The sequence below is a fragment of the Citrus clementina genome, unplaced genomic scaffold, assembly GCF_000493195.1.
Source record: "Citrus clementina cultivar Clemenules unplaced genomic scaffold, Citrus_clementina_v1.0 scaffold_3, whole genome shotgun sequence".
Taxonomy (NCBI): Eukaryota; Viridiplantae; Streptophyta; class Magnoliopsida; order Sapindales; family Rutaceae; genus Citrus; species Citrus x clementina.
In genome coordinates, this window is record NW_006262339.1 from 50,888,689 (window position 1) to 50,915,665 (window position 26,977).

The 26,977-nt window shown below is 33.9% G+C and overlaps 3 protein-coding genes across 9 annotated transcripts in view; all 3 read left to right on the forward strand.

Moving 5' to 3' along the window:
- The window catches only part of LOC18049736 (DNA replication ATP-dependent helicase/nuclease DNA2), an 11,839-nt gene extending 8,707 nt beyond the window's left edge, over positions 1-3,132 (forward strand). For 2 of the 5 annotated variants that reach the window (XM_024188453.1, XM_024188456.1), the window contains 10 exons: positions 103-172; positions 251-405; positions 713-790; positions 874-966; positions 1,057-1,194; positions 1,882-1,921; positions 2,013-2,086; positions 2,247-2,384; positions 2,634-2,753; positions 2,886-3,132. In XM_024188453.1, the coding sequence (XP_024044221.1) occupies positions 103-172; positions 251-405; positions 713-790; positions 874-966; positions 1,057-1,194; positions 1,882-1,921; positions 2,013-2,086; positions 2,247-2,384; positions 2,634-2,753; positions 2,886-3,041 (1,062 nt within the window). In that variant the 3' untranslated portion in view covers positions 3,042-3,132. The remainder of the gene's footprint in view (positions 1-102; positions 173-250; positions 406-712; positions 791-873; positions 967-1,056; positions 1,195-1,881; positions 1,922-2,012; positions 2,087-2,246; positions 2,385-2,633; positions 2,754-2,885) is intronic. The other 3 variants (XM_024188455.1, XM_024188457.1, XM_024188458.1) reach the window with 2 other exon arrangements.
- A 4,752-nt stretch (positions 3,133-7,884) lies between these two features.
- Positions 7,885-9,380, forward strand: LOC18049738 (endoglucanase 12). The gene is given in 4 exon segments (XM_024188900.1): positions 7,885-8,044; positions 8,046-8,169; positions 8,478-9,095; positions 9,098-9,380. Coding segments are annotated over 4 exon segments (1,065 nt in total). The 5' UTR covers positions 7,885-7,955; the 3' UTR covers positions 9,332-9,380.
- An 8,351-nt stretch (positions 9,381-17,731) lies between these two features.
- On the forward strand, positions 17,732-26,366 carry LOC18049739 (putative ABC transporter C family member 15). Of its 3 annotated transcripts, none has more exons than XM_006445442.2 (12): positions 17,732-18,068; positions 19,235-19,385; positions 19,730-22,095; positions 22,204-22,290; positions 22,560-23,210; positions 23,345-23,509; positions 23,603-23,897; positions 24,056-24,270; positions 24,555-24,860; positions 25,029-25,092; positions 25,219-25,458; positions 25,605-26,366. In XM_006445442.2, exons 2-12 carry the CDS (start codon positions 19,361-19,363, stop codon positions 25,730-25,732), a joined length of 4,542 nt encoding a protein of 1,513 aa, XP_006445505.1. In that variant the 5' UTR covers positions 17,732-18,068; positions 19,235-19,360; the 3' UTR covers positions 25,733-26,366. The 3 variants fall into 3 exon arrangements, with proteins under 3 accessions (XP_006445505.1, XP_024044071.1, XP_024044072.1); XM_024188303.1 differs by lacking the exon at positions 17,732-18,068 and adding an exon at positions 18,674-18,694; XM_024188304.1 differs by lacking the exons at positions 17,732-18,068; positions 25,605-26,366 and having other exon boundaries at positions 19,095-19,385; positions 25,029-25,124; positions 25,219-25,353.
- Positions 26,367-26,977: the final 611 nt, after the last annotated feature.

A 26,977-nucleotide genomic window follows, 5' to 3' on the forward strand; every position in this document is an offset into this window, starting at 1 on the left:
TACAAAATAAGTTTGTACAAGAGTTTTTGGCTATATCATCACTCTATATATATATATATATATATATATGGTGATTGTCGCTGAAAATTTTAATGACTTCAGAGCATTGATTTTGTACGTATTGGGAGACATGAAGTTGTACACAAGGAAATTCAGAAGCATTGCCTTTCAGGTCAGAAACTATATCATTGACAGCTAGTTTTCTTATGCAACAGTCAATATCTTCTGCATCTAATTTAAGTTTCTGCAGCAGCAATGAACATAAATAGTGTTGAAGAGATTAAGAAAAGATTAGACCAAGTCAAAGTTGTTGCAGTTACTTGCTTGGGGATCACTAACCCGTTGCTTACCGACAAGAAATTTGATGTATGCATCATGGATGAAGCTGGACAGACAACTCTCCCAGTATGCATTTTGCTTACTGTGCCTGCTCCTTGTAATTGTGGACAGTTTACTAACTTTATTTGATGCTGTTTCTTATAGTCAACTCTGTCAGTTATTGATTTAAAGTTGTTAGTACTACTGCTTATCTAGCTTATGAAGCTATTTGGTTGGAGAAAAGTAAGAGGGACTAGATGAATATTTCAGATTTTTTGTCATGTGTTTTGGGAAAACATTTTAGTGTGAATGGGGAATGATGTCACTGAGTTCATAAAGAAATGAATTCTCACAAACTCCATGAGGTTTTATGAGTGATTTGTGGGTGTCTCAGGTATCCTTGGGACCCTTGATGTTTGCTTCAAAGTTTGTCCTTGTTGGAGACCATTATCAACTGCCTCCGCTGGTTCAGGTTTATGTCTTATCCACTGTTAGTTCTAAGTGCTTGAACTTTACCCCTTAAGCTTATAAAACTGTTGTGCATATTATTTGCAGAGTACAGAGGCTCGAGAGAATGGGATGGAGATTAGTTTGTTTCGCAGGCTCTCAGAAGAACATCCTCAGGCAATTTCAGCATTGCAAAGCCAGGTTATTCTAAATTCATAATTGAACTTTTATGGCTTAATAGTTTCTTTTATGCTTCTCCCCATGTGAATTGATCAAGTTGTTAAAATGCAGTACCGTATGTGTCAAGGCATTATGGAACTATCAAATGCCTTGATATATGGTGACAGATTGAGTTGCGGTTCTGATGAAATAGCTAATGCCAAAATTAAGGTTTCAGATTTAAGTTCTTGTTCGCCATGGCTAAAGGAGGTAAGATCCCTTTTTTCATTCAATGTTTTCTTTTAGTTTTATAGAGATCATCTTTTTGTTTGTGGCCTATCTTTTATGTCTAAGGTAAATTTTTATTATTTATTTTGTATATTGCTGAAGCTTGTAGTTTTGTAATGAACATGGATTTAGAATTTGACTATAATGTTACAAAGTTTTTTCTGCGAGTAGTCACTTTCCCCATTGAAATCATATTTTACCACTTAGACCCCTAGTGTTTTCACAATACCAATTACTCTGGCACAAAAACTTTAACCAAAAACAGTGCAAATAGGTCATTTGACTTGATATATGTTATTAGGAACACAAAATCTACATCAATAAAAAAGGAAAAATGATAAAGTAAAAATAAGAAAAAAGAAAATATCTTATTTAACCATATATTTTAACCTGTAATGAACTTTTTATTGTATGTTCTAGAGTTATCAATTATGGTGATGACAAGTGAGAGTGGGATAAGTGGTATGTAGTGATTTCTTCAAGGGAAAGGTGGTAATCTACCCTTTTTTCCTTGACATTTTGGTGTTTGAAGTGGCAAGAGTTGCTGTTGAATATTCACTTGTTCAATTGAATTGATGTCTGGCCTTAAACTTCTGCATAGCAATGCCAGTTTGAAGTGCCAAAATTTTGTTGATTTTAAAACAACTGAACTTCTACTCATTTTTGCAGGCTTTGAATCCATGCAGACCAGTGATATTTGTCAATACAGGTTTGAAAAATGATTATATTTCTGTTTCCTGGTCCTGGTGAGTTGGTTCTTTAGGTGGCTTTGTTTCTTACTTCATGTTTTGACGACATAGACATGTTACCGGCTTATGAGGCAAAAGATCACCAGACTCTGAATAATCCAGTTGAGGCTTGCTTAATTGCAAAGGTATGATCTGATCCTCACTTGATTTTGGATGATACTTGCTACCTAGGAGTCGGAAAATATTGTTTTTCTTTTTCTTTTTCTTTTTTTGTATTGAAACACATGTTTTATTTATTGGGGCTTTATTGCATTGTATTCATTATTCCTTTCGTTTATGATACAGATCACACAGGAACTAGTTAAAAATGAAATTGAAGGTAAAGATATTGGCATTATTACCCCTTATAACTCCCAGGCCAATCTCATCCGACATAGTCTTTCTGTATCCTCTGTGGAGATACATACCATTGACAAATATCAGGTTAGACTTAAAAATGACTGCCAGGTCCATCCTCTGTCTTCCACTTTGCATGCAGCATGTAACAACACTAGATTTTTGGATCTTACTTTATGTGTCTTTCCCTTTCAATTTTCTACCAAGCAATGGATGCTTTAAATGTTGTCACTCTTGCTTCTTTTGTAATATGTACAATAAACGGTCATCTACTATAAATGTTAGTCTCATAAGCCCTTTTCTTTCTGTTTTCCTCTTCCAATTCTTTTGGTTCAGGGACGAGACAAGGACTGCATATTAGTGTCCTTTGTGAGATCAAGTGAGAATCCGAGGAACTGCACTTCTTCACTGCTTGGAGATTGGCATCGGATTAATGTAGCTCTTACACGTGCTAAGGTAGGAATCGTTAGTGCTTTCACTACTTATATTGGCCCAAACTCTGTAAGCTTCTTCAAGTAGAACAATCCTTCTTAGTAGGCCGACTTTCATGTTGTGTTGTGGTGAATTTTATAATTTTTATTTGTACAGAAAAAGTTGATCATGGTGGGGTCGTGCAGAACCCTTTCAAAGGTTCCTTTGCTGAAACTTCTCATCAACAAAGTTGGAGAGCAATCAGGTATTTTGAATGTACCCAAAATTGAGATGATCCTGAGAGAGTTGAGAAGATGCTCTCAAATTAGATGATTGTAAAATCTGGGCTCTTTTTGCATTCTTCGTTAGTGAGTCTACATGTAAAATTTTTTGTTGTCTTTTGTAACAACTCCCCCAAATACAAAAAAAAAAAAAAAAAAACCAGTAGTAACCAAATTAGAGTTGCGTTATAATAATTAGGGTTAATTTTGGATAACTCTTCTCATAAATTGACTATTATTCTGAAAGTCTTAATTTACCCCTCATTTTTAGTAGAAAGATAAAAAAAAAAAAAATCATTAAACTCTCATTTTTTTCTTATCCTTTAAAAAAAGAGGGTCACTCACCCATTTTTCGGCCATAGTAGACATTTAAGTAGATGTTTACTAAATAGAATATTGTAACTAGCAATGGCAATATTCAATTTAAAAATATTTAATATTATTATATTTTTAAAAACATTTGTGGCTTACATCTTTTACAATCAAATTAAGCTTAAATCTTATTATTAAAATAAAAATTGTACTTTTTTTTTCTTGGGTTTCTAATCTCGTCACAAGTTTGTAATTTACTAATTTCTTCGGGCATTGAGGGATATTTGATCTTTGATCTTTTTCTTGAAAGAATGACAAGTTTTGTAGTTTACTAGCTTCACGTGGCATTCAAATTATCCCCCACGCAGGGATGACAATCTTCAAAGACTAAAGTGTATTATATGCGTCACTCTATAATAAAACTTTTAGTCTTCAATCCTTTTTCTTAATTTGTTGTTTCTTTTATTGTTCTTGTTTGGTTTTTAATTTTTTTAACACGATTTTAAATTTATCAATTTTCTCTTATAATCTACAAAATTTATTTTTATTTTTCTCATTTACTATAATTTTGAAATTAATTATACTTATTTTAATTTAAAATTAATGAATTGGGAGTAGATATGAGTTGTCATTTTTATCCTGAATATGGATATGAATCGGGGTGAATCCAACACATTTGATCCATTGTTATTGCTAATTGTAATTATTTTGTTGTGATTGATGAATGTATGATAGAAGATATAAATTTTTGTACAAATTTTTTATGTGGTTGCATAATTTTTACATGGGTCCACTTCATTAGTTTTAATGCTAAAGAGACAAAACATCAACAGAATGTTAACAAAAATAATGTTAAAACGATTTATTTTACCATAATAGTATTAAACGACTAAAAGAAGCACTTTTTAATGTTATTTTTGGCAGGCTTAAAGAAAAATGTTAAATCTTACATTTTTTTTCCAACCAATAGTGTATTGATACAGCAATTTATACGAGTGATTGAATCCTTCTCATTACTCGAATGACCCATTTTTTGAAAGGGTAATTTTTAGAGATCTTCCTTGAGGTTTGGCGTATTGACACTTAGAAAATATTCACGTAATTACAGAGATATTTCCTAACGTTAGTATCCCGTTAACTCGACTGTTACTGAACTGACAAAAAATCAAAAATGGCCTTGGCTGCAAAAATGCTCTGACAGGTACAGCTAGTGCAATGTAATAACTACAATTTAGCGTTAAACATCACATTAGAGCACTAAAAAGTCTAAAATAACCGTGAAAAGCAAATCATTAACAATACATAATAATAATTAAAAAAGTTAAGAAAATTAAGAAAATTTATGCTAGCAATGGCCATAAATACAGTCATTATCAAGCTAAAAATCACCATGATAGCCCCTTCTTCTTTGACTTTCTTCTCACAATTTTTTCCTTCATCACTTAACACAACTCAAATGCTTCATAGTTAGTAAACTACTTTAATAAGATGATAAACAAACCATAATTCACTCTTCAATGCATTCAAAATAGAAAGATAACGAGTAATTTATGAATCATAATGCTTTGCTTTACTTTTTGGCAGTGGCAGCTCCAAATTCAATAATAGTAAATGAACAACGGTTCATTCATTATGAATGTAATTGTAAAGATAGGAATTTATAATTTCCAGATATTGGAATTAGAATAATATTCTTTAGCCATTTACATTGAAGCCAAAGAATAAAAGAAAAAGTCTTCCTTTAATATTTCAAGTTTCAAGCCACTAGCCATATGAAGAAGCCAGATCAGAGCGGAAGAACGAATGCTACTGCCACAGCAAAAGTCTGGACCAATTGGGTAATGGCTGTCATGTCAATTTCATGACAAGCAAAAATTAATTATCCTCCCCAGACTAAAACATCAGCGAACTTCCCTTTTGAATATAAAATAATAAGTAAATAAATCAAAGATTTCAATTCATTTACATTTGAAATCAACTAAAACAGCAAAAAAAAAAAAATTCCGTTCAAGATAACTTATCCAACAACTTCAACACATTTTTTCATTTTTAATCATTACAACAATAAATTGAAAAAAAGAAAAAAGAAAAAGAGTTTAACATCCAAGGGCTTTCTGCCAAACCAACCTTTTATGGGTTCCAATTCTAGCCGTTTAAGACTCTAGCCATCGGCAAAATTCGTTTGACGGAACACTCGTGACACCATCATAGCTTATCATGTTGATACTCAGGTTAAAATTACTTGAAGGTGGCTAAGATTCTATAGTTGCAAAAGCTTCTTGAGAGCTTTTCAAGCTTGAGAATGGCTATGAGTTTCGTTTAATGCGAGAGAAAATGGAGTTTTAGTTTATCTCATATAATATGCAATGTGGGTAATTAATTGATTACCAGTACTTGAATCTGAGTCATCGATGCAACTTTGGGTTTTGTTTTGAATTTCTTTCATTTTTTTATTTACGAAATCACTAAATTGGCTTAGGTTTGGTGGATGAAAGAGAAGATATGTCCAAGCCATTCTTAGAACCAATGGATGATGAAGTGCTGCAGCGGTCAACTCTAACATGTTGTTGCTTTTGATTTTTTTCAATTTAAAATATCTTTTTACGAAATTACCCTCATACATTGACAAGATATCAAATAGAATACAAACGGCGGGGGAGGTCTTTGAAATTACAGTCATACTTTCTATCTAAGTGTCAATACGCCAAATCTCAGGGGAGATCCCTAAAAATTACCATTTCTTGAAAACATTTTTGTAAGGTTACATTCCAATTCCAAAGATGTTGGAGACAATACGAGTTGGAATGATATAAGAAGAATGCTAAGGGTAGAGAAAGATGAGAAAAATAAAAAAAGAAAAGAGTAGAGAGAGAGGGTAAATTTATCTCATCTTTATCTATATTAAGTACAACCCATAATATAATTAGTATCCAGACACACTTCTCATACTTTGTTACCCACTCCTACATCACGCAACTATTGGATTTGAATTATTGACCTAGCTAACTACAAATGTCGTAGACTTGGACAAAACAAAACTGTTTCTATGGGCATTATTTGAGGTGTAAAATTTATATTCTACATCTAATATTAATAAATGGATCACACGTCAATTAAGACTCGATTGCTAAAATTCCTGGCATTTACTCTTTTAACTATTTGTAATTCGTTTTCTATTTACTGGTCATGGTGTATAATTATTATTATCATTGGGAGGGGCAAAATTTGCAGCTTCGATGGAGTTGGTTGGAGATATCCGCATTCTACAATGATCCTTTAGGAAGGTAGCTTATTTATCATGGAAGAAGATTTTAGATCGTAGCAGAATAATTTTCCAATTACAGGCAGCAGAGTGAGTGACATATAGTAATCCGAAAAAAAGGCAAAGAGAGAAAGAGAAAGAAATCAACACAGGATGTCCACTACAAACATGTAAAGAAATCACTCACAAATTAAATAGCTAAAAGTAAGGCAACGCGTAACAGGAGAAACGCTATCAATAAAAAGTGTTACCATCTATGTAAAGATATTAAGTCCAGGGTTTGTAATTCCAGAATTTATTACTAACTTTATCATGCAGTTCGCTAACCCCCCTACTCTCCTCGATAATTAATGATACTCGTATGCCTATCTTCTCTTCTTCACTGCATCATTTTATAGCTATTAATAATACTTGGCGTTGGCGGATTCCGCTACTCTTTTTCTTTTCGGTCGATACTCTCTCCCATCCAAACACCCATAAGCTGGCCACCATAGCCAGCGGAAACACACAAAGACAGCCGCAAACCGCCAGTCAATTCGCTGCCATCCGCCGCGAGTTGACAGCCACCACCACTACCAATCCGTCCACCATCATTAGCCCTTTCTTTCCAGCCACTCCTGCTGCCAACCGCCGGCCCGTTCACCGGAAATCAAAACCAACCTCCAACTGCCATTTTAAATCAATTTTTTTGGTCAAATCACAACGATTTAAGTAAAACCACTACAACCAACAGACTCACCACCATCAAATCTTTCAGATCCACCTATCCTAGTCCACTTTTTTTTATCACCGTCATCGGTATTCAATTTAAAGATCGAATTATAAGGGGATAGAGTAAATCGAACAATCACAAACCCACTTTTTTCATAAGTACAACAACTGTCGTCAAGAAGCCAAAACAATCGAAGAATATGCCCTCGAATTTCAAAGGCTTATGGAACGAAATAACCTTCGCAAGACAAAAACCCAAATAGTTGGTCGATTTTTGGATGGTTTACATCCTAAAATAAAAAGATCAAGTTAGGTTGCAAGATCAAATACTCATTCATTACAAGCTTCATCTTCCATATTGTCTTTTATTTTTAATAAAACTCAAGGACAAGTTTTTCTCTGTTTTAAGAAGAGGAGACTGATGTAAGACAAGTTAGTCACAGTAAGAGTATAAATTTAATTTTTTTAATTAAATTAGGATTTATTTTATATTTTTTTATTTAAGTGATATTTTTTTATTTATAAGAACCATAATTTTATCAGGAATAAGATAATTTTAACTAGGTTAAATATGTTTGTTTTTTTTAACACATGCTTCTCATTAATAATATTCAGTATCTTTCAATTGAGATGGTTTCTTTTCCTTTGTGAGAGCCATGTTTCTTGAGTTTTCAAGAGCGTATGCTAGAACAAAATCTAGTATCACTTTCGCACTACGTCAATCTTGCTGCTGAAACTGCCGTTGCTTCTATTGCTTTCAGGCCAGTTAACCTCTTACACTAACCAACTACTAGCCCATGCTAAACAGCTCTTCCAATTTGCTCGCAATTACCCTGGTCTCCACCAAAACAGCATCCCTGTCATTGATAAGTTCTATTCCAGCACTCGATATGAGGTGAGGTATGCACATATTTTTTATATTTATTTATTTGTTAATTAAGAAATTAATATTAATTATATCAAGCACAAGGAAGATTATCATAATGACCATATATAAAAAGTCTAACAATATATATATATATATATATATATATATAGTAGTTTTCTAGTTAGATATTTTAAAATGCGGAAAATTTTAGAAAAACTTTAAAATCTCAAACTTTTCAGCACTTTAAAATCTTGAATTAGAAAATATATATATATATATATATAGACACACACACACACACTGCTGCGCAAGATGAATTGTTGTTGGCTACTCAGGATGAATTGTTGTTGGCTACTGCTTGGCTTCATCGTGCTACCAATGACCGAACATACCTGAATTACCTTGTTAGTACAGGAAAAACCGGTGGAACAAGGTCTCTTTTCGCATGGGATGACAAGTACGTTGGTGCACAAGTCCTGGCAGGTAGGCTCGTATTTGAGGGCCAGGGGTCGTCCGGTGGTGATAATAATAATAATAATAATAAGTCCAGTACTGGTGCTAGTTCAAGATCTTCATCAACGGGAACATTATTATTACCTCAATACAAAAGCCAGGCGGAGCAGTTCATATGGTCATGTGTTCAAGAAGGTAACAATAACAATAATTTGCAGAAGACACCAGGAGGATTGTTATGGTTTCAGCCTTGGATCAAGCTTCAATACGCAGCAACTGCCACTTTTGTGGTAACTGTCTGTTCCAATTATTTAACTGCTGCTCACGCATCAATTCAATGCTCCGGTGGGCTTGTTCAGCCCTCTGATTTGATGGACCTAGCCCGCTCTCAAGCTGACTATATTTTGCGTAAAAACCCAAAGGAAATGAGCTACACGGTTGGATTTGGGGCTAACTATCCAACACAACCTAATCATAGAGGCGCATCAATCGTATCAATCAAGACAGACAGGATAGCACCCCAGTGGCACGTCAAGGAGGCTTCGATCTGTGGTTCAATAGCAAGGCACCAAACCCGAATGTGTTGGATGGAGCAGTCGTCGGAGGCCCAGATGAAAACGATGGATATACCGACTCTAGAGGCAACTTTCAATTTGCTAAGCCATGCCATCTATTGTTACACCAGCACCAGCACCCCCTCGTTGTAGTTGGTGTCTCTGCGAGCCTTGCCTCTTAAATAGTCGTAATTGACTTAGTCCTTAATGCCCCGTCGTGGTTGTTTACATTAATTAATTATTAAACCAAACAACGCTACATTCCCATTTTCCCAGTATTTTCCAATTAATACAGTAGTATGGAGAAAGTCATTCTTGCTAAATATTCACTCAGAATAATTAAGTATAGTTTGACCTACGTGAAAGAGCAATAATGTTTGACGCCCTCTCTTTATTACACCGGTCTCCATTTTTTCATTAAATTTATATATTTTTAAATTACTCTTAGTTAAAAAATAATTAAAAATATTTTTTGTTTCAATTCTTTCTCATTTGCTTTTTTTTGGATTATTAATTTTGATCAAAGAAAGGGGATTAGCTGCTGGTGCCATTAGCCCATTAGCGGTCAGTCCTCTTTCAAAGAGCTGTTTCGAGAACTGAGAAGAGTAAGAGCTTGTCGGAAATGACTTGACTCCTGTGTCTATCCAAAAATTATGTTTTAGAAGACTCCACCGCATGCACTTATTAATTGCTGTCTACCAGTTAAAAGGACAAAAGAAAGGCGACGAAGGTAACTGGAAGTGGGAGGCTTCCGGATGAGAGATTTTCTGAAAGTTACTTCCCCAATAAGGGTAATTTGAAAAATACATAAGAAGAGTCAATTGAAGAGTGGGTTTGGTAAAATATAGGAATGGGTCAAATATCACCGTCCTACCTACGTGAAGCTAAACCGTCGAGGGGTGTGCAATCTAAGCAGGTTTGTCCCAAATGCAACAGCAGCCCGTGACTGAAAGAAATAATCTGCTATTTCTCAATGACCCAAAGCCTATTCATACAATATCTTCGAATATATGACAAAAAAATAATAATAATAATAATAATCATATGTTATAAACGAAGGGGTATCAATATTTTCACATAACAGTCCTGATTTGCCTTAAAGGCATGTCATAATAGTCCTATAACATAATAGTTTGATATTTGGCATATGTGCACGGTGTTGATGGATACGATGACACAAACAAACAAAGAAAGTAACTGAGGGGCGAAGGGATATAATTTCACGTGATTTCATTTACAAAGCCTGTAATTGGCATCTTCCAGAGTCCAAATTGGACTGGTAACTAATTAAAATGATATGTCCAAATTAATTATCTGTAAAAGGGCGCCTCTAAGTTACGTTAAGCGTAACTTACGTTTTTTGTCTTTTTTCTTCTGGTGAATTTCACACGAGTCCTTATATTCTTTATGTTTATGGATGTATTTGCCTTCTTTTATCAATTATACATCTATTTTTCATTCTTTCCAATGTTCTTTTTATTTTTTTAAATAATAACATACGATTATCAAATGGCCAAAGTTACGTGTAACGCAACATACATTCAAGAAGTGAAATATCTATTGGCACCCTTGAATTTTATGGAAACTACATTAATTGAATTAAAATGGTAAATTAAAATATCAAATGGTATCTATTAATCAGAATTAATCAGAGTATATGTTGATAATGCCCTTTAATCAGAATTAATTCTTAGGAATGATTTTAACGGTAATTCTGAAAGCTATTGCATGTTAATTTTGAAGTCTGTCATGTATATTTTTATATTTTTTATATAATTTCTCTTTAATTTAATTATATAATTAAATTACATGCAATAAACCTACAATTCAAGACTAGGATTAATAAATTTAGGACCAGAAGTTTATTCTGAATTTATAGATTTGTATGAATTTGATAATCATTTAATAATGTTTAAAGAAATAAATAAAACTTTAGAGAAAATAAAAAAATCGATAGGAGGGATGGAAGAATAATCAGAATTAATTCTTAGGAATGATTTTAACGGTAATTCTGAAAGCTATTGCATGTTAATTTTGAAGTCTGTCATGTATATTTTTTATATTTTTTATATAATTTCTCTTTAATTTAATTATATAATTAAATTACATGCAATAAACCTACAATTCAAGACTAGGATTAATAAATTTAGGACCAGAAGTTTATTCTGAATTTATAGATTTGTATGAATTTGATAATCATTTAATAATGTTTAAAGAAATAAATAAAACTTTAGAGAAAATAAAAAAATCGATAGGAGGGATGGAAGAAGACAAATACATCCACAGCTGTAAAAATTGAAAATAAAAAGAATTAGGAGGGCTCATATGATATTTGCCAAAAAGAAAAAGACAAAGAACGTAAGGTACATTGATTGTAACTTAGGCGTTCCCTCTGTAAAATATTATAGAAACGTAGTACGTCGCTAACAAGTTAAAATATCTGGCTTTTTAAAAGGGGGGAAATAGAAGAAACAAAGATACGTCCAAAATGGCCGCAGGAGTAATCGCCCATCATCATGAACATATTAATAAAAATCATTTATTGCCCAACTCTCTGTACCATTCATGGCCATGAATACATAAATATAAGATTCTCAAATTTGGAAAATTACCATGCATGTCTTCATCAAGAGTCCTGTCTCTCCCAGGGTCATGCCGACTTAATTCACTATGGGTATGTTTGGTGCGTTGCATCATGGAGTATTAAAATATTATTCACATTAAATTAATATTAGTGTTATGTTTGGAAGAACACAGGAATGAATTAAAGGAACTGCGTAATGCGGCAACTGCCGCATTAGCTTTTTCTTTTTTCTCTTATCATTTTCATTTTCTTTTGCTTTATAATAATAATAATAATAAATAAATAATATAATATGTATTATTTTTATTTTTACATTATAATTATTAATATAAATTAATAAATATATAATTTATTATTCAATAATATTATATTATATTTTTTATTTCTACATTATAATATATTAATAAATTTATAATTTACTATAACTAATAGTAAATATTTAAATATGAATAATATTAATTTAAAATTAATAATAATATAAAATATTAATACAATTTAAATATATTAATATAATATTAATAAATATAATATATAATTTAAATTAATCACAAAAAAAATAATACAGTACAGTGTAACACCAAATATTATACAACATTATTATATATCATGCTTGTGTAATACAATATACCAACATCAAAATAATATAATATAACATAACACAATACAATATGTCAAACGCACCCTACAATAGTAATTGATTAAAGGAGAAACTCTTCTGCTTCTACATCATAATCACAATAATAGATGGACTACTTGTCATTAGACTTTTAGTTTTTATCTTTACATAGAGGCTTCGATGTAAAAAAATCCAAGAAGGGAAAACAAACAATCGCATTTCATACGTGGAAAGATTTTTCATTCTACATGCCTGATGATGCATCTGGCAAATCTAAACCTGGGAATCCTAGAATCAAGGTATTTGTCTAATAATAGCATCCTCATGTGGGTCTCAAATCTCAATGCCATTGTTATGACAACTTAGTTTTTGGCAACCCACCAACTCTCAACTTTTTTTTTGGTGAAGAGAAATTAAAAAGTTACACTTAGATGGAATATAGGAAAAGTGGACAAATTGCCGAAATTTCAACTTTATCATTATTATAAATTTCAATTTTATAATTATTATAGTGTATATATATATTTGTTAATTTGTGTTGCAGCCAGGATCAGGTATGTAGGCACTAATGGTTGAGTACACTTATACTAAATAAATAAATAAAAAGTACTTTTAAAAAAAAGTACACTTATACTAAATAAAAATATTTTTGTTATTAATAATATTATATATATACCTGTCCACACTGATATGATGATGCAAATGCGATTTCAATTTTCTTATAGCCTAAATTAGTATTTTTATTATTATTATTATGATAAATTTTGAATTATCTTTCCTAGACCAATTATTTTTAATACACTCCTTAAAGATACAAAAACATCAATTTATCTTAAATACAATTATTTTTTCCCTAAAATTTAACAGCCAACAAGATAAAATTGTCTTTGAACAAATCTTGGAACAATCCACTACCTAAAAACAGTCAAAATTCCATGTTTTTTTTTTTTGACCTTTTTATATAGAGTAATTTCTATTGCACCCCAATGTTTTCAACACATTTCGACATGCCCACAAATGTATCAGTAAGTTTCACCTTACACCCAAATTGGGATTTTTATTTATTTATTTTGAATTGGTTAATTTTTTTTTTTGTTTTTAATTAGGATGTGTAAAATTAAAATTTATAAATTATAAATTATTTTTTACCCCTTGACTTCATGATTGGAAGGCCACGTAAATACGCTAAAATGACTTTTAATAAAAGAAATTATTATTAAAAACAACAAATCTGCAAAATTAAAATTTATAATAAAAATAGAAACCAATAAAAAAAAATACCATTACAATCGTATTCATCTCATCTACTATAAACAATGCAAGAACAATCAAACCAATAAAAAAAAAAAATACCATTACAATCGTATTCATCTCATCTACTATAAACAATGCAAGAACAATCATCCCCAATTTTTTTGATCCACCAAGAAAATAATGAAATTCATCACATAAAACAACATGCCAATCAAATTCAACACAACCCAGGAACGTCAACTACCTAAACAAATATTCACACGAAGCTGCCCCTTCATCACGCCGCTACGCACCTCCAAGCCCAAACTAACTTTGGTTGCAGTAATGGAGTCGGCAAAAATGCCAACCTTAAGATAAAAAAAAACTTATGAAATAATAAGCTTTTAAAAAAATTTACTAAACACTATTTTTATTAAAATTTATGAAATAAGCTACTTATGATTTTTCAACTTCAATTATAAACGGAACAATTATACATATCTCAACAATAGCACCTAGCAGAATACTGATTCTACTAGATCATCGTAGTAATCATACTAATATAATTATTGGCTTATTTAAGCCAAATGCATGCATGTACAAGCTAATTAAATTAAATTTGGAACTTCGGAGTACTGTTTTAATTTCCTTGTATCTAATTATGTGATGCATCTCTTTTTTCCTTCGAAAGTAACTTTGATTAATAAGTGCTGCTTGCTGGGTATAGGATCAGTAATTCGCCCTTATGTATTAACATAAAATTATAGATTCAAGTTAATGAAAGGCTCACGATTCTCTAAACACTTACGTCCAAATGCAAATGCATGTTGGTAGCTACTAGCTAGATGCCTAGATAGACACTGTATCTGCTTGTCACAATAATAATAATAATAAGAAAACCTCAAATCAATGTAATAGTATTGCTTGAAGGTTTCGGTCCCATCCCATCAATCTTTCCTTTCAGATAACTATATATTTACTTAGAACTCAAAAAATATGTCCGTCTTTATTTGATTATAGCTATGGATTGATACCACATAACGTTAAACATGAATGTCTAAGCTTGACTTATGAACTTGCCAATAATTCTTAATAGAGTTGGATCTCACTCATCACTCGTCTCTTGATGGATGATGGTTTGGTTTGTATCCAATAGCTTTTTACCTTTTTTCCGATGTAGTGTTAAACGCCTTTCTTTTTCTTTTTGTAGGAATGAATTTCCAATAACAGTGGGTTAGAGGGAAGTGGAATAAAAATCAATTAGGGATGACAATGGGGTGGGGTGGGGCCCCCACCCTGTTGAAAATTTTTACCTCCATTCCACATCTCATTCTCCATTTATTTATTTTATAATATGTATAAATATATTATTTTGATAAGTTAAAAATTAGAGGTTTAAAATAAAATCATCATCATATTATAAAGTATTTAAATTTTTTTTTTTTAAAATATCTAAAATTTTGAAACAATATCTTAAAATGATATTAAAAGTGAAAAATATTTAAAGAGTGTAGCACCTTAAAAGATAAAAAAAAATAATAACAATGTTTCAGAGTTGAAAAATATTATAGGATTTTCTTTCATTCATGTCTTGTTTATATTGCATGAAAATTAAAAAAAAAATTATTAATTGACATTATAACTAATAAAATAAAAATTATTAAATAAGAATTAAAAATATATTTATATATAATAGGGATTGGAGTGGAGGTGGGGTGGGAAGTACGAAACCAAACCCCACCCCATTAAGAATTCAGGGATTATTTTTCCCCTACTTCCCACCCCATTCCCCAAAAATTATTTAAAATTTTTCCCATTTAGGGTGGAGCTCCATGGAGCCCCAAACCCTGGAGGATTTTGCCATCCCTAAACTCAATTGTTGCCAAATATCACACCTGTGATGTTAATAGTTTTATTTAATTAAACAATTACAAAGTCTCTGTCTCTCAATATAAAATTAATTGATAAAATAAAAATTATCATCATACATGTGCACTTTCACTCTAATTAAAATATATAACAATAAAAGATGAATTAAGATCTGTCAAAATTCAAGTAAAAATGTCCAGGTCCTTTTTTACAGCACTCACTCACTATTAATTTTTCTAGTAAAGATTAAACCGCAGCAACAGCCCCACTCCCACTTGCTATTTTCGGGATTTTGGCCGGTTAGTCCTGAAAATAGCAATGAGTGACGCATTAATTAGTCTTGAAAATAATGGCATCGAATCGTGAGAGCAAGGAATTTGTAAAAATCAGAAGAAGATCCGTGTTGTTTTAATTTCTAGAAAATCCTGTGAAAGGGAAGGGATTAAGCGAATTAATTAATAGATAACAACAACATGTCTATCCTTCCATTTCTGATTTTTTTTAGTGTATTAAACTATTTGGTATCCGAAAATTACATTGAATCTGTGATTAATGTAAATTTAAGCTAGGTAGGACTACTAGAGTGATAAAGCTCACCCAACAAATATTTTTTATTTTCAAGTGCAACCAAGCATGGATTTCCTATACATGAGGACCGATTCATTGACGTGATTGGACTGCAACAACAATAATGTCAAGCAGAAGTTTTAAATAAGGAAAAATATTCACCGTCCATCATTTTTTTCTAACTTTTTAAAAAATACACAATTCTTTTTTTTTTTTTTTGCTGGAATCCACCTAATGTTACATTTTGTTTCACTTTTCCACTTCCGTTTGGAATCCGTTAAGAAAACTAATAGAAACTTTAAAAAATGACTATTTTACCCCCAAAACGAAAGTTACAATTTCACCCAAAAAATGCCAAAAATAATTAGATTTAATAATGAATATCATTATTGATATGTTAATGAAGTACAAAAAAATCTTAACTACTGGAGATTATAACTCAATAAATAATAAAACTTTACTTATCTTAAATTCAATTGATGCTTTGAGAGATTGAACTATTTTTAATACTACTGTTATAATTTAGCATTCTAATTACAAACATACTTTAAAAAAAAACATGCATTTGATGGTTGTGGAATTAATTTCTTTATTGACCGATGGGGAAAATAATTAGATTTAATCTGATTATTTTTGGTAATTTTTAAGGTGAAATTATAATTTTCGTTTTGGGGGGTAAAATGGTCATTTTCTTAAGTTTCCATTAGTTTTCTTAACAAATTCCAAACGGAAATGAAAAAGTGAAACAAAATGTAACTTTAGGTGGATTCCAGTAAAAAAAAAAAGAATTGTGTATTTTAAAAAAAATTAGAAAAAACGAACGGACGGTGGATATTTTTCTTTTAAATAATTTTGTTCACTTCTCTCAGCACTCAACAGTAAGTACCGTTCCTTTCAAAAAAAAAAAAAACAGTAAGCACCGTTTAACGTGAGAAGAAGCTAGATTAGATCAAATGAAATTCCTTAATGTAACCTAACTCATACACACACACACATATATATGACAATTAAATTAGTTCAGCCATTTTAATTATAAGCAGGATAGCCAGTGGAATTGAGTGGACTCGGTTTCAAAAGTAAAAAAATGCGACAATTAAACCTGGATCTCTTCAACTCTGGAAGACTTCATAAAATAAAAGATGAGATTCTTTTTTTCAATTTTCTCTATGATGAATAATAATTTGTTTGATAGCGTACGTAAGTTTTTTTTTTTTTTTTTGTCTTAACCATGAGATTTTATGGGAGGGGCCCTAACTGTGGGAGGCACTTTTAAATTCATACCACAATTTAGATTAGAAGTCCCCGTTTGAATCGGGAGACATATGTTCTCCCAATAAATACGATTTTCCTCCCACTCGAATTTGAGAGCAAATCCAATCAAATCACTTAAAGAAATTTACCAGTAGAGGCGACACTTTATTGGTGATAACGTACGTACGTTAAGTGTAAGTGTAGCTGTCAGATCTGAGATCACATGCTTTGATTGGTGAAATGGTTCACTTCACTGGAGGACAGACAGTAGCATCAGTTTGAGCAAGCAGCCAAAAGACCGTCCTCATGGAGAGTGCTTTGAGTACAACTAATTAACAACTATGTATCACGTGATATATACATGACAAAACGAAAACAAAAACACAAATAATAAATACAAATTAGATCTAGTAAATAAATATCATACACTAGACTAGCGTGGCGTGGCGTGTCGAGTGTCCCGCTAATATAAGTTGATTATTGATAAATTCTTCACTGATTAATTTCTTGTGCTTTCCGTATCAAAACTCGCGAGTACTGGTTGATTGTGATCTGTGAAGGTTGTGGTTCCCAGAGCACATCAGAAATGGACATGACAAGACCTCTGAAACATGCTTAAATCAATTAACCTGATGCATGTTCAGATTAGCTGGACTGATCCGTCGTCAATGACTTCAAATCATCGGTGATTAGTCGGCTCTAGCACAACGTAATCATTCGAGGCCGGCCATTTTTGGAGCTTAATTCAAGCAGGGAAGCAGCGTGTTGTTGTTGTTGTTGCAAGACAAGTTCACTGCAGGTGACTACTTCATGACTTGTTCATATATATTATGCATATTTAGTTGCACTCGCGCGCGCGCGCACACACACACCTACGTGTGAGCAATTCATGAATATGATATCATTTCATAAACGTACGTACGTACGGACGTACGTAGTAGACAGTTGAAAAGAAAACTGCAGCATTATTAATTACAAGTATAAATTAATTTTCTTTTATTAAATTCTTGATCTACTCTCCGCTCCAGTTAAGAAAGAGCAGCATGCTTTTAATTTGCTATATTCTTGAAATTCCTATGAAAATTAATATCTTGAAATTAATTCAGTCCGCTAATTGATGAAATCAAATATTTCAAGACATTTTATTACTCTCCTCTGCTTCTGGCAGTGTGTGGTTTTTGATTATTTGTTTGTTTAATTTTAGCAAAGAAAAGGGAAACAAAAAAAGCCTATTACTGGATGGCCGTTGTATTTCAGGGAATCAGAATCAGATTCCGAAATTAGTATGGTTGCTAGATTAATAGAGAAGAACCAGAGTCCAGAGGAACAAATTTTGGACCGTTAAAGAAAGATAGGGAACGAGCGGTGCTTGGAGGGATCGAGATATATACTACGAGGAATAATATTATATAATACAAGCTCACGGTGAACATCTTAATCTTCTTATTGTTATTAATTGTTGACGATTGTGCTGCACGGCACTACTCATGAATTCATAAAACAGAAATCACATACAGAATATATATATATATATATATATAGATAGAGGCTCCCTCCTAGCTCTTCTTTGTCTCTCCATTCCCTTGCTCTGGGAGTCCTGCCTCATTAGTAGTTAGTGCATGGGTGGATGAAGAGTAGTAAATATTAATATTAAAAGTAAACAAAACATATATTTAACAGGTAAGTTTCACGGACAAAAGAGATCGAACCCATCCAAGTCTTGTTGATTCCGTTTATTCGGTGTTATATAATATATTTCGCAATTAATATTTCTGCAGGTCAAAAATGTCTGTTTGTTTGTTTGTTTCTTTCTTTCTTTCTTTCTTTCTTTCTTTCTTTCTTGGCTTTATTCCATAACAGCCGGTGGCCACAAATCAGAGTTTTTTTTTTTTTTTTTCCCTTAACTTATTTACATTTATGAATCACAACAAGTTCATAACTTGGTCTTGGCTGTTGTTATTCAAGAGCTATTTTAACGGAAGCTTACTAAGTACCGACCCACCCACACCAGACGGGACGGGAGGAGGAGATTCAGTTTCAGGTTTCTGCTTATCTTCTGAATTTCATCACTCCAACACGATCGAATAGATTATGCCAATTCTACTAGCAGGAGGAGGTACTTGAATTCGTTACTTTACATATGTACACAAAAATATCAAACAACAGTACTAATAATAATAGTTATTAAATAGATAAATTGCATTCCACTTGTTTTTCTCTTGCCTTGCCATCGACAATTAATGAATTCTCGTAGTTATCAATTAAGAAAATGTTTGTTCCATCGTAGAGTTTGTTTCAACTATTTCTTTCTTTATTTCATCGTAGTCAAGTCTGAACGTCCTCTGATGCTGATACTAACATCATAATAGACGGTAGCTAAGTGTATTAACTGTATCTGTATATCAAGGCCAATATTAGATCTTAATTAAACTCCGTCTTTCTTCTGCTTATACTACACAGAATTGAGGCTCCTGCACTTCCAGACAGCATGGCTGCCATTGAGATCACCCTGCTTTTGGGAGCATATCATCAGCATAGTGGTGCAGCTTGGCTTCCTTGGACTCTTATTACTCCAACTTGCACGAACAACTCTATTTCGGAGACTTGGAGCAGACTTCAGAGATCTAGTTGTAGACAAGTACCCTTACGGTGTAAAGTTGGGCATCTGTTACAAGGCCAGCATGGTTTCCTCCACTTTAATATTTGGCACTCACTTCATAATCCTACTTACTGTTATGCTAAATACTGGTGGTGAGGCTGAGGCTGTCTGCAATTCTGGAATTCTTGCCTTTTCGTCACGGATTATGCAAGTGGTGTCATGGGCAAGTACATTGTTTTTGTTATGCAAGATAATCCCAAATAGTGCGCATGTCAAGTTTCCTTGGATTCTAAGAGCTTGGTGGTTCTGCAGTTTCTTGTTCTCCATTCTCTGCACTGCTCTTCATACCTATTTAAGAATTCGATACCGTGGCCAATTTAGAATACAAGATTACGTGGACATCATTGCTCTTCTTGCATCTACTTTCCTGTTTGGCATATCAATTCAGGGAAAGACGGGCTTACTCCTTCATACAGCATCCAGTGACACCACTGAGCCATTTCTCAACGTAAAAGCTGATAAGCAATTCAAAAGCAAAAGGGATTCTCCATACGGAAAATCTACTCTTCTCCAACTCGTTACATTTTCCTGGCTCAACCCATTGTTTGCTGTCGGGATTAAAAAACCCCTCGAACTGGATGATATCCCTGATGTCGACATCAAAGATTCTGCTGAATTTCTCTCTAATCGCTTTGAACAGGACCTGGACCTTGTTAAGGAGAAAGAGGGAAGCACAAACCCGTCCATCTATAAGGCAATCTTTTTCTTCATTCGGAAGAAAGCAGCAATCAATGCATCTTTTGCAGTGATAAATGCAGCAACATCATATGTTGGCCCATATCTTATTAATGACTTTGTTAATTTCCTCACTGATAAGAAAAGCAGGAGCTTAGAGAGCGGCTACCTTCTTGCACTAGCCTTTCTAGGTGCCAAAATGGTTGAAACTATTGCACAGAGGCAATGGATCTTTGGAGCCCGCCAGCTAGGCCTTCGGCTAAGAGCAGCTTTGATATCTCACCTATACCGAAAGGGACTACATTTGTCAAGCCAATCTCGTCAAAGCCACACAAGTGGGGAGATTATCAATTACATGAGTGTAGATGTCCAAAGAATTTCAGACTTCATATTTTACTCAAATTATATGTTCATGTTGCCTGTACAAATATCCTTAGCTATCTATATTCTACGTACAAATCTAGGTTTGGGATCACTGGCAGCATTGGCTGCAACTTTAACAGTCATGACTTGCAACATACCTATTACAAGAATCCAGAAGAGATTCCAATCGAAGATCATGGATGCTAAGGATAACAGGATGAGAGCCACGTCGGAAGTTCTCAAAAACATGAAGACACTAAAACTTCAAGCATGGGATACTCGGTTCCTTCAAAAGCTTGAGAGTTTGAGACAAGTTGAGTGCATCTGGCTTTGGAAGTCATTAAGACTGTCAGCAACCTCAGCTTTCATTTTCTGGGGATCACCCACATTTATCTCTGTCGTAACTTTTGGGGCATGTATGCTACTGGGGATCCAACTCACAGCTGGAAGAGTCTTATCTGCTCTGGCCACCTTCCGAATGTTGCAGGACCCTATATTTAATTTACCTGATTTACTCTCTAATATAGCACAGGGCAAAGTTTCAGCAGATCGGATTGCTGCTTATCTTCAGGAAGATGAGATTCAGCGGGATGCAGTTGAGTATGTTCCAAAAGGACGGTCCGAGTTTGAAGTTGAGGTCGTCAATGGGAAATTCAGCTGGAATCCGGAGTCAAGCAGCCCGACTCTTGATGGAATACAGTTGAAAGTGAAGAGGGGGATGAAGGTTGCGATTTGTGGGACAGTAGGTTCGGGCAAGTCCAGTCTGCTTTCATGCATTCTCGGGGAAATACAGAAGATGGCAGGGACAGTTAAGATAAGTGGTACAAAGGCTTACGTTCCTCAGTCACCTTGGATACTGACAGGAAATATCAGGGAGAATATTCTATTTGGAAATCAATACGACAGTTGCAAGTATGACAGAACAGTTGAAGCATGTGCCTTGGTGAAGGATTTTGAGCTGTTCGCCTCTGGTGACTTAACAGAGATTGGAGAAAGGGGGATCAATATGAGTGGAGGACAGAAGCAGAGAATACAGATTGCTCGTGCAGTTTACCAGGATGCTGATATTTATCTACTTGATGACCCTTTCAGTGCCGTGGATGCTCATACAGGCACCCAGCTCTTTAAGGTGAGTTCCTTGAGTAAGATTTTGTAGTACGCGTATCTCATTTGTTCTGTTTTTTATAGTTACTACAAGAACTTCTAACATTGAATATTGTATAATTACTCTCTGTAGGACTGCTTGATGGGAATACTGAAAGACAAGAGCGTGCTTTATGTTACCCACCAAGTTGAGTTTCTCCCGGCAGCGGATATCATTCTGGTAAGCATAATTCTGAACAAAATCAATGCTCATTTTTCAGTCATTGGAAAATAAATGGATGGCCATACCAGCCCATGGAGAGTGATTTGTATAGGATTAAAATATATTTGAGCAGTGGAAAAGCAAAGGAAAGGCCCCAGAGATTTGTTCTTTTTCAGAAACAACAACATGTGCTTCAAGCAAAACTTTTCTCATATTTTCACATGAAGTCTAAAAAACATTTCCACAATGTTAAAGTTGTAAACTTCAACTAATATAAAACTCAGCAGGTGATGGAAAATGGAAGAATTGCACAAGCTGGTAGATTCGAAGAACTTCTGAAGCAAAACATTGGATTTGAAGTTTTAGTTGGTGCTCATAGTCAAGCCCTAGAGTCAGTTCTCACAGTTGAAACTTCCAGCAGGACATCACAAGACCCGACACCTGAGAGTGAACTCAACAGTGATTCCACTTCAAATGTCAAACTCGTACACTCACAACATGACTCAGAGCACGAGCTCTCCCTAGAGATAACAGAAAAGGGAGGAAAACTGGTGCAAGAAGAAGAGAGAGAGAAGGGAAGCATTGGAAAAGAAGTTTACTGGTCTTATTTAACTGCGGTGAAAGGTGGAGCTCTGGTTCCTATCATACTCTTGGCTCAGTCATCATTCCAAGTATTACAAGTGGCTAGTAACTACTGGATGGCATGGGCTTCTCCTCCTACAAGTGATGGCGAGCCAGCATTGGGAATGAATATAGTATTACTTGTTTATACGCTACTTACCGTTGGAAGTTCACTGTGTGTGCTGCTACGAGCCATGCTGGTAGCAATAACAGGACTTCGAACAGCCCAAAAGCTATTCACCAACATGCTGCACAGTGTACATCGAGCTCCAATGGCATTTTTTGACTCAACTCCAACCGGAAGAATCTTAAATCGGGTAGGTATCATATTGATTTTGCTTTCAGTTAAAAGATGCATTGTCTTAATTTATATGCATTTGTACTAGAGTTTCCAAAAGTGTAGTTCTCAAGTAGATCGATGGTTTTAACTTTTGACTTACTTCATTTGCAGGCATCAAACGATCAAAGTGTGCTAGACTTAGAACTGGCGGGCAGATTAGGTTGGTGTGCTTTCTCAATAATACAGATTCTAGGGACTATTGGAGTGATGTCACAAGTAGCGTGGCAGGTGTTTGTTATCTTCATTCCAGTGACTGGTATCTGCATATGGTATCAAGTAAGAGAATTCACCTTCAGTAAAAACTACAAGAATTCCAAATTTAACTCAATTTCCTCGTATTAACTTTGATCCAATGTGTGATTACTGCAGCAATACTACATACCAACAGCTAGAGAACTGGCGCGCTTGGCTGAGATACAAAGAGCTCCAATCCTCCACCACTTTGCAGAATCGCTAGCAGGTGCAGCCACAATCCATGCTTTTGATCAAGAAGATCGTTTCACGAACGCAAACCTCAGCCTTATTGACAATCATTCAAGGCCATGGTTTCACAATGTCTCAGCAATGGAATGGCTTTGTTTTAGACTAAATTTACTGTCCAATTTTGTCTTTGCTTTCTCATTGGTTGTGCTGGTGACCCTTCCTGAAGGAATAATAAACCCAAGTGAGTATCATATAGTGCTTCCTTAAGAGTGAATGCCGATAGTTATGTACATCGTGCCATGTAATTTACCAAATCCAATTGTTTATCCTCTACAAGGTAATTATTGATTCTATTTAATAGCATATGAAGCTGACAAGAATTTGGTTCTCATTCAACAGGTATTGCAGGGTTGGCAGTAACATATGGAATAAATTTGAATGTGCTGCAAGCTTCCATTATATGGAACATATGCAATGCAGAAAATAAAATGATCTCCGTAGAAAGAATACTTCAGTATTCAAACCTACCAAGTGAAGCCCCCCTAGTAACTGAAGAGTGCAGACCTCCAAGTAACTGGCCGGACGTTGGAACAATAAGCTTCCACAATTTGCAGGTAATTTAAAGCTTCTATAGCAAAGTTTAAAATATTACAAAATATTTAATTTGAAAATGTTTGTCATTCATTTTGCACCAAATTAGTCCACAAACAATTACAAAAAAAAAAAAAAAAGAGAAGGAAAAAAATAAATAAATAAAGCTCCCACGTATTGGAATTAATTTAATGTACATGCCTTGCAGATGCAGATTTGGTAATGAAATAATCCATATCTGTCATAACTGACATCATTTAATTAAATCACTTATACTAACTTACTTACTACTGACTTATCTTTGCAGATTCGATACGCTGAGCATCTCCCATCTGTCCTAAAAAATATAAGCTGCACATTTCCAGGAAGGAAGAAAGTTGGTGTAGTGGGAAGGACAGGAAGTGGGAAATCAACCCTTATACAGGCCATATTCAGGATTGTGGAACCTACAATGGGAAGCATTATAATCGATAATGTGGACATCACCAAGATAGGCCTTCATGACTTAAGATCAAGGCTGGGCATCATTCCACAGGACCCAACACTGTTTGACGGAACTGTTAGAGGAAACCTTGATCCACTGGTTCAATATTCTGACAAGCAAGTGTGGGAGGTAACCCATTCGTTCTTTCTCATCAAATGATTTCCTTCCTCAGCAGCTAAAATATTCTGTTAAGAATTCAATCGGAAAGATTTTTATTCAGGCATTTCATCTGCTGACTGCTATCATCTTTTATAATTACGAAAAGTGAAAATAACCTACTCTGCTATTGTATCTCAGGCTCTTGATAAATGTCAACTTGGTGATCTAGTGCGTGCCAAGGAAGAGAAATTGGATAGCACAGGTCTGGTTCATCATATTTGGGCTGGACGGACTGTAATGACATAAATATGTGCATATATACATTCTTTATTTGCAGGTGAAAATTTGCCAATGTGCATGTAACATGTATTACGTAACATGCTTGCAGTGGCTGAAAATGGTGAAAATTGGAGTGTGGGACAAAGGCAGTTATTCTGTCTAGGGAGGACGTTGTTGAAGAAAAGCAGCATTCTGGTTCTGGATGAAGCTACGGCATCAGTGGATTCTGCAACAGATGGCGTCATTCAGAAGATCATTAGCCAAGAGTTCAAAGACCGGACTGTGGTCACAATAGCTCACCGAATCCACACTGTAATAGATAGTGATCTTGTGTTGGTCCTCAGCGATGGTAAGTAAGACAAAGAGCAAAAGACGCATCCCAGATTACTCCATTTATTTATTTACTTGCTTGCTTGCATTACATACTTACTGAGAGATTTTAAAGAGAAATTTAATTTTAACGTGTTTTATTTTTATTTGGGTTAAATTGAACAGGAAGAATTGCAGAGTATGACTCGCCGACAAAGCTGCTAGAGAGAGAAGATTCTTTCTTCTCTCAACTTATAAAGGAGTACTCCATGAGATCTCAAAATTTCAACAGCGTGGCAGGTCGACCTAATTAATTAGAGGCAATCCTGATTCCTAACAATCTTCAAATATCGAGGGAACTAAATTCATTTGGTATTGGTGGCTGCGGCTGCCACCAGCAACTACTACTGAATACTGATGTCTGATATTAATTAATGAAGCATGCACATCATCATTCTTGTTGTTTCTGTGATTTCTCACCACCGAACCAAACCAGTGACTTGATTTGAGCCTTGAGGCGGTGGGGACTGGACTGGGGTGAAGTGAAGAAGTAATAGCTAACTGGACATCACCAGCTTTACTTAGCAACTAGTTTTCATATTAGTACTCTTCCTCTCCGATGCATTATTAATATTATTATTATTGTGATTGTTGTTGTTGTTGTTGTAGGAATTATTCGATAATGATGATAAATAAGCAAAAATATGCCAGGGTTGATGATGGTGTATTGGTCTGGGTCTGGTCTCGAAAGCAAAGCACTGATGTTATCATCGGACATGTATAATTAAAGAACTTTTGGCCTTGTATGTGTGAAACTGGTAAAATGTGGCCTTATCTTATTTGCATAAACATTATGTCTGTATGTATATATGTATGTATGCACGCATGCAATGCATGCGTTAAAACGCTTAATGCAGCAAGTTTTATGAGCAAGAATCGAATAACTTTTTCAGGTCATTTTTAAGGTTCAAGAAGTAAGCATTTGCGTTTGTGTGATACAATTACCAGAGGAAAATAAAATAAAAGAATAGGTACTTGCAAGCGGAATTTTCATGCTTTTTAACAACAAACAATCGGATAATAATAATAATAATAATAATTGTTGCCTGGGTAGTTTGGAATCACATCGACTAGCTCCTCATATGAATTAATCAATACACAAAATTAATACAATAAAGCATCTCTATAATTATAATTTTGAGACATTAATTTTATTATTATATAACTTAAAATAGAGACATAATTATAAAATTATTATTTTAACACAATTATCCTTGTAAGTGAAATAGAAGTATACACTATTTTTAATAATTAATTAATGCAGTATACCAAATCTAATGGTTAGCATTGATGAAGAAAGATGGACATAGTTTCAAAAAATTAGTTTGTGTATGTGTGTGTGGTGTTAGAGTTAAAAATATATAAAGTCATTTAAAAGCCTAAAATTGCATTCTCTTTAATGTTTTTCTTTCAATATAGATTTTATAAATAATGTACAATGATTCAGTCACATTTTATGAAATAAATCATTATGGCAAGCAAGTTTAAAAGATACTTTA